General features: G+C 54.8%; 5 protein-coding genes across 5 annotated transcripts; 3 read left to right on the forward strand and 2 right to left on the reverse strand.

The window, feature by feature from the left end:
• Positions 1-364: 364 nt before the first annotated feature.
• BBK36DRAFT_1143884 (hypothetical protein) lies at positions 365-802 on the reverse strand (the record flags this gene model as incomplete). The annotated part of the gene is made up of 1 exon (XM_024893632.1): positions 365-802. The coding sequence occupies one exon, from the start codon at positions 800-802 to the stop codon at positions 365-367; it is 438 nt and encodes a 145-aa protein (XP_024746719.1).
• A 461-nt stretch (positions 803-1263) lies between these two features.
• BBK36DRAFT_1171635 (hypothetical protein) lies at positions 1264-2465 on the forward strand (the record flags this gene model as incomplete). Its single annotated transcript, XM_024895604.1, has 4 exons — positions 1264-1415; positions 1598-1709; positions 1755-1877; positions 1950-2465. 4 exons carry the CDS (start codon positions 1264-1266, stop codon positions 2463-2465), a joined length of 903 nt encoding a protein of 300 aa, XP_024746720.1.
• A 500-nt stretch (positions 2466-2965) lies between these two features.
• BBK36DRAFT_1171636 (hypothetical protein) lies at positions 2966-4094 on the forward strand (the record flags this gene model as incomplete). Its single annotated transcript, XM_024895605.1, has 2 exons — positions 2966-3737; positions 4066-4094. The coding sequence occupies 2 exons, from the start codon at positions 2966-2968 to the stop codon at positions 4092-4094; spliced, it is 801 nt and encodes a 266-aa protein (XP_024746721.1).
• Positions 4095-5385: 1291 nt separating this feature from the next.
• Positions 5386-6014, forward strand: BBK36DRAFT_1162118 (hypothetical protein; the record flags this gene model as incomplete). Its single annotated transcript, XM_024894419.1, has 2 exons — positions 5386-5580; positions 5973-6014. The coding sequence occupies 2 exons, from the start codon at positions 5386-5388 to the stop codon at positions 6012-6014; spliced, it is 237 nt and encodes a 78-aa protein (XP_024746722.1).
• An 872-nt stretch (positions 6015-6886) lies between these two features.
• On the reverse strand, positions 6887-11779 carry BBK36DRAFT_1143886 (hypothetical protein; the record flags this gene model as incomplete). The annotated part of the gene is made up of 3 exons (XM_024893633.1): positions 6887-7056; positions 7114-11467; positions 11663-11779. 3 exons carry the CDS (start codon positions 11777-11779, stop codon positions 6887-6889), a joined length of 4641 nt encoding a protein of 1546 aa, XP_024746723.1.
• Between the last annotated feature and the right edge of the window lie 556 nt (positions 11780-12335).

Below are 12335 nucleotides of genomic sequence, written 5' to 3' on the forward strand. Positions count from 1 at the left end.
AGGCAACAGGCTCACGAGGATGTGGGAAACCGAGAACCCGAGACTTGCGATAGCCACGAAAAGGCAAGATGCCGCTCTCGGCCGCAGATGATGAGGATCAAGTCGGACATTGTGGTTCGCGATTTTTGAACGCCTAATTGTTGTGGTGGAGTGAAAAGTGAGCCGGGTTGTGAGTTGAATGCGAGGTGAGAAGGTGGTGAATAGGCAGCTCGCTCGGGCTTTTGTTGTTCTCACATTCAGGCCAACAATTCTCGATGTCCTCACTTCATCTCATCAAAACGAATGTTCTCACTTCATCTCATCAATGCGACACTTCTCTTATCAGAGCTGGATAGCAAACAATGTATTCCCACAATACCTTCACCTATGCCAACGTCTGTCCCGTCTTGCTCAGCCTCTCCATAAACTCAGCCGTATACGCCGTATCCAAAAACTCCACAACCTCATCAATCTTCTCCCCATCCTCACTAACCGTAAGCACAAAAAAGTACTCATTCTCATACGGCCCGACATCCGTCTCCGCAGAGCTCTTCAGATGCATCATCACCTTCCGCGCCTCCACGTCCACCACCGGCGGCGTCGTGTCCACGACGTGCAGACGAAAGTTGCGGATGATGGGAATTATGCGCTCGAGGAACTCGGCAAACTCCTGGTTGTTTCTGGAGGGCAGCTTGGTGCCGGGGAGGAGGTGGTGCTTGCATGTTGGGCTGCGGATGGAGAGGACGTCGGGGACGGTCCATTTGTTGTAGGCGGCGACGAAGGCGTTTGCCGTGGCGATGAGCTGCGAGCGACTGGGAGGCATTTGAAAGATTATTGTTTTGATTTGCTGCTTGATTTCATAGCCCATAAGTCAGAATAGCCATATTCCCTCTGTTTATATACATCTTGTGTATATATCTGCCATTGCCATCCATCGTCTCCCACGCATCACAGCTTACGAGAACAACCACCTCGCAGCTTACGAGACACAACTTCAACCAACTTCCACCCCATTTCCACCCCGTCACCCATTCTGGCTATTAACCCTCTCAAGTCCCAGCACAATTGGCCACATCCGCCGTCCCATCTCCACCAACCCGGTCCGCTTCCGCCTCTATTCCACCGTCAGCTCCGCTAGCTCGCCGCCTGTTAACCCCGTCTGCAGCTCCGTCTCTCAACCAAATCTCGACCATCACGATAACCACTCTTCTACTTACTATTTCTTTCTTTTTCTTTTTCTTCTTCTTCTTCTTCTTCTTCTTCTGAATCTAATAATACGCCGCCATGGTTGCTCAGAACAGACCGAAAGCCTGTGGCTCTTGTATAACGGCGAAGCGGAGATGCGATAAAGTCCGGCCGTTCTGTCGGCGATGTGAGGACAGGGGGCTAGATTGCCGATATCCGGCCCTGATCCGGCGAACAGCAAAGGCAGGCCCGTCAGATGAAGCAGTTGCTGAACCAGGCATGTGCATCATCTTCGCTCACTGTTCTCTACGGCATTGTCTTCACTGTATACATACTCTGATATCAGTCTCTGATAACTTGAAGTGTTCGGCATACGTCCAGGCCACGTCTACTTCTCCAACACCCACACATCAACGCTCTCATCCACCTCCAGGCCATGGTTCCTCGCCCCCGAGACCTGGACCATCGAACAATCCACCCCCAGAGCTCCCCCCATTCCCATCCCCGTGTTCAGAACCTTCATCCAGCAACTTCAGCAATGGCTCGTCCAATGGACTCAGGACGGCTAATGCCCCTTCATACACCGCCAGCTCTACGCCAACAGCTTCTTCCCACCATCCATGCAGGACGCCTTCTCCGCCATCAGCATGCACCAGTCATGTAACAGCTGCAACCAAGACATGATTGCCCGCATCGTCCAGGACAGAGCAGATGTACTCATTTAGAACGCCGGAATCGAACAAAACAGCCTCCTATCAGTTGCCGTGCCTCTCGACACAACACAGCATCTAGCACGTGTCCAGGCGCTGCTCATCCACCAAATCCTCCGCCTCTTCGACAACAGCGTATGGCAACAGACTCACGCCGAAGAAGCCATGCCCACGCTGCTCTCATGGTGCCAGCAGATGTGGGATTCCGCCCCCCTGGACTGCATCACCTCTCAGACGCCAGACTCTGTCCAAGACGCCGGCCAGCAACGCTGCGGATCCTCATCTCGATTATGGAGACTATGGATCCTATCTGAGAGCGTCCGTCGGACATGGCTTGCCGTCATGATCACCATCTCAGCCTACCGCACGATCAAGGACGGATGGTGCGAGTGCGCCGGCGGCATCATGCTTACCGCACGTCGATCCTCGTGGCTCGCATCGAGTCCGTCCCAGTGGGAGACCATATGCAGGACAGAAGCTCCCCTCTTTGTGCCTTGCTTGGGCAACCGGGCGACGTTGGAGCCATGCAACCCAAACGATGTAGACGCTGGACTTTGCATTCAGCTGTCTCACGTTAATCTGGGGCCCTGAATGGGTAGAATCCTGGAAAGAGAGCCACGCATCGAGGCGACTCACCAACGCATAAAGCCCGATACAAGCAAAACGCGACCACGTAGGCTTACCATACGCGAAGCTCTAAATCAAATCAGTCCACGTCTCGTGTACTTTGTTCCCTCTTACGGTGCCACCGCGAGGCTACGAGTAACGTGCCGCGACGTCATCCTGCCGCGGCCGCAATATCGACAGCAATATCTGGAACCAATAGGCGTCGCATCGCAAACACCAAAAACAAATCCTGTAGCCTACCACAGGGAGTCGGATGTTGGTCGATGGGAAGGTCACTTGTACTCCAGGCAGAAGTTGGGCAGCCATGTCGAAGCCCATTTAAACATCTCCATGTCCTGTGTTTTCGACGGTATCATCAGCTCGAGGCTCAGTATTGCTCCCCCATCGCCCCAGATATGGCGCATTCTACCTCTTTCATACACGAAAAATCCCCAGCCGTCGAAAAGAAGCGGAGCTGGTCCCTGATGCTCCTCTCGTCCATGATTGGCGCAGCAGTTTCCCTCGCCGCCCTCTTCGCCATCGCCGCCCTCATGGAGCCCGGGGCCATCCCCTCTGTAGTCGGCATAACAGCAGCCGGAGTCATCTGGGGCGTCACGACTGAAGTATCCAACAACCTCGTCGGATCAGAAGTGTCCGTCACTCTTCGGAGCCATATTATTCAACAGTCGTATCGAAGGACCATCGAACAGCATATTGGTGCCACGCTGGAAAAAGTCATCACGAGCATTCGTACCAACACCCCATTCGAGCTGCCCGACTGCGTTTACTTTGACGTTTGCGACGAGTATTGCTTCCTGGATAAAAAGAGGCACATGTTCTTCAGTTTCTCCTTCAAAGTCCTCCCCGAACCCGGGACACTACCCCGGCCCCTCAACGAGAGCATTCCTCCTCTTGACTTGCCCACCTACGACCCATCAAGAACACATACGATAGAAGACAGGAAAGACCTCTCCAAGGGCGTCTTTGGCGGCACCCGACAACGCGCAATCCTGGGCTTCACCATCGGGCTCTCAGCGAGCCTCATGTCCCTCCTCCTTGGCACAGCAGGAGTCGTCCTGGGCGTAGTCCTAGCCACGATGCTGGTCAACCACTTCACCACTCCAAAGAGTCCCGAAAAAGTTGCTCTGTCAATCGAGTTTGCAAATGAGCTGCGCCGTCACCTGGATCGATTGCTACACTGTGCCAGGCAGAATAACATTGGCCTTGAGGCTCACATGTGGGTTGCGTCGACGTCGGGTATGACACGTACGTGGCTTGGCAGGTCGAGAGAGGAAGTGAAGGTCATGGCTGAGGTACACAGGAGTCTTTCCGGGAGGGTCTTGTGGGCTAAGGACATGGCTGGGGGAGAAATGCCTACGAGAAGGAAGATGCAGTCCATAGCGGACGGCACTGATAAGGGAGGAGAGTTTATAGTATAGAATAAAGGCTGGATATTATGATGGCCAAAGAGCTTGGAATTGATAGACAGTGTAAATAAATTTGATCCTTGTTGACTCTTGCTTGAGCAGACCAAGACTTCATGACTCTCTCGAGGGCTCTTGACGTAGAGATATTCGATCTTTAGCTTCTACCTGGAGATCACAAGATCTATGATTCCGGAGGCAGTGTATGAGCCACCAGTCTTTACGAATCTTCCCTATACATACTAAGCAGTACATTCAAAGAGCTCAACCTCGCATTTTGACATCTCACCAACAAAATCCTTTGCAAAGCCCTCTTCACCAACTCCCACACAAGGCAACATCTACCCCTATAAGCCACGCCTCTTCAGTTCCACACAACAATACGCCCCAACTTCACCCTCCACATAGTACTAGCATCCAACCTTTCAACAGAACCCCACCCCGATATTCATCACAAGTCTCCGTTACCGATACAAGTGGCATACAAAGCCGTCAGTGCGCACAGCGGCCCCTGCGTCCCGAATACTATGCAGAATTTGCCTCTGTTATGGAGCTTATTCACGAAGGGACATCAATAGACATAACAGTTGTACCAATGCTCTTCAACCCTCTTTGTACAGATTCGATTGGTTGTTGTGTCCGAAGAGAGAACGGGTTTGATGAGCTTTGAAACTTTGGGATGGCAATGTGTCCGAGGGGGGGCACGGCACTGTCTACATCGTAACGTCGTAACGTCGGTAATGCATCTGGGGAGTACGAACTCTCTTGTTCGAGGCCAGTCAATCATAGCTAAAACCTCCAAAGAGAGATGAATAATCAACGAGACGAATGTAGAATCACCGATCAGCCTGACAAGTCACCGTACAATAACCTTGGTATCAGCATGCCTCCACATAGCTCGACAGACATACATACATACGTGCACTCCATGGGCCCATGAAATCTCCAGCTCATCTTAGACATCTAGATACAGTCATATCCTCCATGAGCAGCTATCGTAACTCAAAAAATTGCCTTAACTTCAGTAGTACCTCACTTATACAACCTCACCATGTACAATCAAAACTTGCCACCTGACCCCCTACCAGAACCATCCTCCATATCACATCAATGTCAACGGCAAACAAATCAGATTCACCACATGACTCTCGAGATCAAAGATTTCCAAATACTAGCCAAGTCCCAATGCGCTGAAAGAGCTCCATCTGCACCTCTCATCCCCCAACGCTCAAACCACCATACAGTCCCTCCCCTTTCATCAACACAGACCCCGATCTCCATAACAAGCACTCCAACACTATCAACACTCTTCGATATCACCAACTCATCACCCATCTCATCAACGTCTCCCCCAAACCCCTCACCAAGCCCAGCTATAAATCAACTCCAATCCCTTCCTCCTAATCCCCCCCTAATCCAACACCACTCACTACCACAAACCTCCACCGAACCATCCCCAACACCCCAATCAATCACTGAAGATGAAGTTCTCCATCGTCCTCGCCCTCCTCCCCCTCGCCCTCGCCGCCCCTGGCACCGCCCCCGAGGCTGCCGCCGCCGCCGCCAAGCAGCCCTGCTGCTCCGACTGCGATACCACCCTCTACAAGGCCTGCCGCGACTCCTGCTGGGACCGCGGCTACTTCAGCTACTGCACTTACCAGTGCGTCATGGACAGCGTAAGTTGCAGCCACTTAGGCCTCGCCCTTGCAAAACTCTTTCAACTCTCCTTTTGCCGCTGTTCGACTTCATGTCTTTTTTTTTTTCTTTTTTTTCTTGAACCCCCTTCAAGTTATATACATCTTCAGGCCCCCACGCCTCTTTGACATTGTCTCTTCAAACCTCGTGTCTCTTCGACATTGTCCCTTTAACCTCATATCCCTTCAACTTCACCTCTCTTCAACCTCCCATCTCCCAAGTCCCAAGCCCCAGATATGGACACCTTCCCGACCCCTGAAAACACGGTTTCAACCTCCCATTTTCCCAATCACAAGCCCCCCTTGCCCTCACATCTACCCAAGCAAAAATCACCCTCCTCCTGAAAAACCATTCACTGACACGCACAAAACAGAACAACTGCCTCGCCAACTGCAACAAGTCCTGCAAGGCTTAAACGGAATACCAACCATGCCATACCATACCCCTCAACAAAGCTCCCCCATAGCCCCCCCCCCCCCCCTGTCTCTCTGGTAGGGAGACTCGTCAGCCCTACTTAGCCACAAGTTCCGTGGTCCCCGGTATGGATTCGTGTAGGCATCCCTGAATGGGACGTTTGTCTGAGGGTCCGAAGATCATGGGACCATGATGTGATGGACTATATAGAGTAATGGGATATATGATGATATATGGTAGACCTATGGAATCAATTGCAGAATGACATCAAACATACATCTATCCCGTGCTTCATCTCTAGGTAGGTGATCCATTACTTACTCCTAGAGAATCCATTCATCGGAACCCAAACCTCACCTGTCTTGCCGTAAAGCGTCTCGTTTCGCCAGAGAAGCGCATCTACTCCGAGAGCCTCGCGACAAGCCCCCGACATCTCCTACATCACAGCCAAACCACATCACACAGAACACTTGCCTCATGCAAAGATACAAACCAATTAACACGCAGAGACCATCCGCGTTTATATATCCCCTCTAGCACTACAATACTCATACATCAACAATGCTCCTCAGCACGAATCTTATAAGAAACCACCCTATCCCTTTCTGCTTTTGTATCCTCCCCTCTAGCAAATCCTTCGTGTAATGATCCACAATCTCCCACAATAAATCCTTTCGTAAAAGGCTGATTTTGGTGTCTGCGCCGTGCACTCCCAAAATTCCTCAGGTCCATCCAGTGCCGAGCCTTGAAAAGAAAGAAGAAAAGAAACGCAAAAAAGCAAAAAAAATATTACTCATACAAACCGTGAGGTTGTTCCACAAGACCACTCGTATCATGCTGGTTCGACCAAAGTGGCCTGTCTTCTCGCATCGCTCAACCGTCAATCATCCCATCGGCAATGGCGAGGCGTTGCTTAGCCGTCTTTGCCCGCTTGCCGATGCTCTTTGCTCTGGCGGCCCCCTTCTTGCCCTTGGGCTCGATCTCCGCTGGCGTAGCAGTGCCCGACGCACCAAGCTTGCTTCCATCATCAAAGTTGCCCTCGCCTGGAAACAACGAGTTAGCATATGCTCCAAATCCACAAGCGGAAAAAGACGTCTTACCTTCGTGATACATGTCGTCCAGACTGGCGGGAGCATCTGTTCGCTTCCGCTTGCCGCCCTTCTTCTTCTGCTTCTCGTACTCGCCAGACTCGAGCAGCTCCTTCTCGCGACGCTCAATCATCTCGGCTTGCTCGTCGTCGGCCAACCACATGGCGATATCGCGGTTGCGGTTCTCGGGAGCACGGCGGCCAGAGAAGTCGACGCTGGCACCGCCACCCTGGATGACGACGCGTTGGACTTCTTCCTTCTGGAGGGCGCGCTTTCGGATCCGCTCCTCAATGGTGCCGCGGGTGATGAGGCGGTACACGGTGACCTGCCGGGTCTGGCCCAGTCTGTGTGCTCGGTCCATGGCCTGCGAATCAATGGTCGGATTCCAGTCCGAGTCGTAGAAAATGACCGTGTCCGCGGACGTAAGGTTGATACCAAGACCACCCGCACGAGTGGACAGCAAGAAGATGAAGATCTCGGGCCGGGTCTGGAAGTCGTGCACGGTGTCGCGACGATCCTCGAGCTTGGTTGAACCGTCCAGGCGGCAGTACTTATAGTTGCGGTACGTCAGATACTCCTCCATCATGTCGATCATGCGAGTCATCTGGAAGTACAGCAGCACGCGGTGGCCTTCGGCCTTGAGCTTGAAGAGCAACTCGTCCAGCTTGGCCAGCTTGCCGCTGTCGGTGACGAAGCGCTGCATGGAGGGGACGGCAATGTTGGTGAAGCGCTTCTTCTCGTGGTCCGGCGCGGGGAGAACCTTGTTGACGGGATACAGCTCCATCGGCACCTTCTTCTCGACCAGGGCCCGCTCATCGTAAATGGTCGGTCCGTACAGCGTCTTGCGAATGTGCGTGTTGAACATGACGTGTCGATGCTCGGCGACGGCGTTGGGGCTGTTGCAGGAGACTTCGATGGGCGGAGCCGATGCACGGGGTCGTCCTGCAGGCTCCAGGCGGCCGAGACCAGAGTCCCGGTACGTCACCTTGGCAACGTTCATCAGACTGCTCAGGATGCCCTCGCTGGTAACCTCGGCCAGAGGCCGCCAGTCGCGGCGCTCCCGGATCTTGAACAAGCAGTGAGCCGGGGTGAAGTTGTCGTCGTCCTCGTCATAGGCAATGCTCATGGGGCCGAGCCTGTCAGGCTTCGCGATCTCGTCCACAGCGCGGTCGAAGAGGCCGCTGTGGGTGGCCTTGTAGACGTCGCCTGCCGAGGTGTCGGCGAAGCGGAGCCACGAAAAGGCCTTGTCGGCGTCCTCACTGGCTTGAACGTGCTCTGGAGTGAAGATGTTGAGCATGTGATTCAAGGCCTTGTTGCGCCAGCCGGCCGTCTGATTGTCCCGCCCAGCCTTATCGAGCCGGCCACCCTCGGTCCAGACGAGAGTCGGCAGCTCGTAGTCCACCAAGCTTCTGCTCGAGTAGCCCACGGAGACGGTGCTGCCCTCCCTGACGAACGAGGCCGTCTCGGCAAAGTAGCCAAAGGAATAAGGGGCGGTGACTTCGGCGCGCTCGAACAAGTCTGGGTGGTTGCAGACCTTTCGAAACTGCATCACCAGGTTCATCAGAGTACCCGAGTCCTGGTCGTCGCCCATGGTGGCCTTTTCGACAAGGTCCATGATGTTGATCTGGTTACGCAGGTTGCTGTAGTAGGCCCTCTGCCGGTAGGTGAGGTTGCAGAAGACGTCGAGCTCAATCTTGTCGCCAAGCTCCTTCTGCACATGCTTCTTGACACGACGGAGCATAAACGGCTTCAGGATCATGTGAAGTCGCTTCAGCTGGTCCTCGTTAAGTTTCGTGTTGCTCTGGGCGTGCGACTCAATGTCCTTGGAGAACCATTCACTGAACTCGTCGTGGGAGTCGAACAGTGACGGCATGATGAAATGCAGCAAGGCCCACAGCTCCTGCATGTTGTTCTGGATGGGGGTACCGGTCAGCAGCAGGCGGTTTCGGCAGTGGAAGCCGAGCAAGCACTTCCATCGGGAGCTGGATGAGCTCTTGATGGCCTGGGCCTCGTCGAGGATCATGTACTGCCATCGCATCTTCTGAAAGTAGGCCACGTCGGACACGACGAGCTGGTACGAGGTGACGCAGACGTGGAAGGGCGCGTCCTTGCGGTACGTGGTGTGCTTGCGGTCCCAAAACTTTCGCAGCACCTTTCGATCGCTGGCGCTGCCCCAGTAGGGCAGGATCTTGAATTCGGGAACGAACTTTGCAATTTCCTGCTGCCAGTTGTGCAGGGTGGAAGCGGGCGCCACGACCAAGAAGGGACCCCAAATGTCGTGCTTCTCGGCCAGGTAGGCCATGACGGAGATGGACTGGACAGTCTTGCCGAGACCCATTTCGTCCGCCAGGATGCCGTTGATGCCCTGCTCGTAGAGGTTGACGAGCCAGTTGAGACCCTTGAGCTGGTACTCCTTGAGCTGAGCATTGATGAGCTTGGGCTGCTCGATCTCGACATCGCCAAGGCCTGTCGGGTTCTGAAAGTTCATCTCGCCCTCATCGTCCATGTCCAGGCCCTTGTTGTTGAAGTCGCGAGCCTTCTTCTGGGCTTCGGCAATGGCGTTTTGCGCATTGGCCATGGCGGCCGCCTGCAAGACCGACTCGTCCTCGTTGTCAAAGTCCAGATTCTCAAAGTCGGTGACCCTGGAGGCCAGTGGGCCGGTGGGCTCTTGGATGGACAGCTTGTTCTCAGGAATCTGCTGCGGGTCGGTCGCGATGTCGGGGTTGTCGGTGCTGCGCTCGACCTCGTCCGTCTTGATCTTCTTGCCGATAAAGTGCGAGTAGAGTTCGGTCTGGGAGATGAGGAAGTTGAGCTTTCTCTTCTGGCGAGCGGCTTCTCGGTCGGCCTCTTCCTTTCGGGCGTTTTCAATCTCCTGCTTCTCGGCAGCCTTGCGCAGGTCTCGCTCTTCTCGCTCGTTGCGCTTCCAGAAGCTCATCATGTCACGCATGACACGCTTGGCGCGGGCCTGGAGGTCCTTGGTGCCCTTGTTGGTTCGCAGCTGCCAGCGCTTGGCCTCCTTGGAGGCGAGAATGGCCGTCTTCTTGAGGTTGGAGCCCCTGGTCGCGTAGGAGTCGACGGCGAGCTTGAAAGTCTTACTGACATCCTTGCGAGCCATGTCACGCCAAATCTGATCGTAAATCTGATTGTAGCCCTTAGAGATGAATTTCTTCTCGAGATCCGGCACGTCGTCGACCTTTTCCTTTTCCTTGGAGGCTTCAGCCTTGTCCTTGGCAGCCTTTTCGCCGTCGCCGCCCTTGGACTTGCCCTTGATCTTGATGCGGACCCGGCCCTCTTCCTTGGGCGGCAGCTCTTCGCCGGCATCCAGGGCGGCCTGAGCAGCCTCGGCAGAGTCCTTCTCCGCCTGCTTCTGCTCCTTGGACTTCTTAGGCCGCGTGCCACCGCGACCCTTGCTCTTCTTGGGGGTCTCGGCATCGGACGCGAGGAAGCTGGACATGGTGCCGCCGTCGAGGTTGAGCTCCACGTTGCGGGCAGGTCCCTTGATGCCTTTCTGCAAGATGAGCTTGGTCTGCTGGGCCTTTTTGTTGGCCCTCTCGGCGTCACGCAAGTGCCTCTGGCGCTCTTCTTCATCTTCCGCAGCTTCGGCTCGGGCCAGGGCGGCCTCCTTCTGCTCAATCGTGACGGCCATGGACTTTTCGCGTCGCCGCTTTCGCTGCATGTCCTTTTTACGCTCCTTTTCGGCAAAGAGCTCTTGTTCGCGGACTTCTTGGAGGGCCTCGTCGTAGAAGACGTCATCGTATCGTCGCTTGCCTAGATCCGAGTGTTCTGCCAGCCTCTTTCCGGTCGTGTTGGCAAACTGTTCGCGCCGGGCGTAGGCCCTGTCGGCGTCGAGCTGGGCCATGGTCCGCTGGCGCTTGAAGGCTCCCTCTTTGTACGCTCGCTCGCTGAACTCGTCCTCGTCGAGGGACTCGGCCTGCTTGTCCAGCAGTGCTTCCTGGCTCTCTATCGACCTCTCCATCTCGCTTGACCACGTCTTCTGCTTAGGCTGGCCGTTTGCCTGTCGCTTCGAGGGCGGTCGAGGAGTAGGAGATTCCTTCTTAATGGATGGGCGGCGGTTCTTCTTGGACGCGTCTTCTCCCCGGAGATCAGACGCACGGCCCTTGGAAGCCTTCTTGGCAGGCTTCTTCTTGATGATGATTTCAGACTTTTTGACAGGAGCAGGCTCGGGCTCGGTGTCGGCCTCCTTCTCCATCTCGGTATCGCCGTCATTGTCGGGTTCTCGAAGTTCAAAGATGGGAGCGGCCAGGGTGGGTTCTTTCTTGGGTGAGGGTTCCCTGGCCACGGGCTTGGGAGCGGGCTCCGAGTTGGATAGGATATTGGAGAAGGACATTGGGTCGGCAGCTCGGCTCTGGGATGCACCGTCAGTAACTTGTCTTTTTGCAGGCGATGGATGTATGGCTCAATTGAATTGCTGGGGCGGCGGGTGGCATGAGGAAGGAAAGAGGCGAAGAAACGATGACAAGGTAGTTGATGATGGGGAAAGGCAGTCGTAAAAATGGATTGATGTGCTGGTTCATTCTCATCAAGTAGAGCTTGTACTTACGGAAGCCGGCTTCGGCGGTGACGGAGCAGCCAAATCCGTCTTCATGATGGGCGCCAGCGAGGTGCCGTTGGTGGCATGCGTCGCCGCGGGCGCATGCCTGGACACGGGCGAGGTCATGTGCGAGTGCCGGCTGGGCGGACTGTGAGAGCCCGTGGCGAGGCTTGGGTGCGAGTGCGAGAGGGAGAGAGGGCTGGTCGGGCGGCGGGTGAAGGATGAGGCCCTCTCGCGAGGCGATGGATAATTGTCGCCGTTGCGGTACGACGACGGCTGGTGTTGCTGGTCAATTGGCTGCGGATACTGGAACGGCTCGCGAGGGTGGTACGGCTAGAGAAGAGGGAAGAGAGAGAGAGAGGAAAATCACGTTAGAAAGACGCGTTTGAGAAATCAGGGATGGGCGGCGGCGGGAGTGGGAGTGCAAGGGCCCAAGTGAATTTTGGGGGGGGCTTGAATTTTAATTTTTTTGGCGGCTAGCGATGCATCAAAGCTGTGGTTGTGGCGGAGGGCGGATGATGGGCAGATGATGGGGAAAAGTAGGCATTGATGAAGAGATGATGGAGGAGGAAGACAAATGCAAAGGCAAAAGGCGGATGCGAGTGGGTTCAAAGCCAAAAAGCGAAAGTGGACTTGGAGAGCGTGGTCGAACAACTGCGTGCTTGTGCCTGCTTACCTTTGG

Source organism: Trichoderma citrinoviride (genome assembly GCF_003025115.1).
Source record: "Trichoderma citrinoviride strain TUCIM 6016 unplaced genomic scaffold BBK36scaffold_13, whole genome shotgun sequence".
Taxonomy (NCBI): domain Eukaryota; kingdom Fungi; phylum Ascomycota; class Sordariomycetes; order Hypocreales; family Hypocreaceae; genus Trichoderma; species Trichoderma citrinoviride.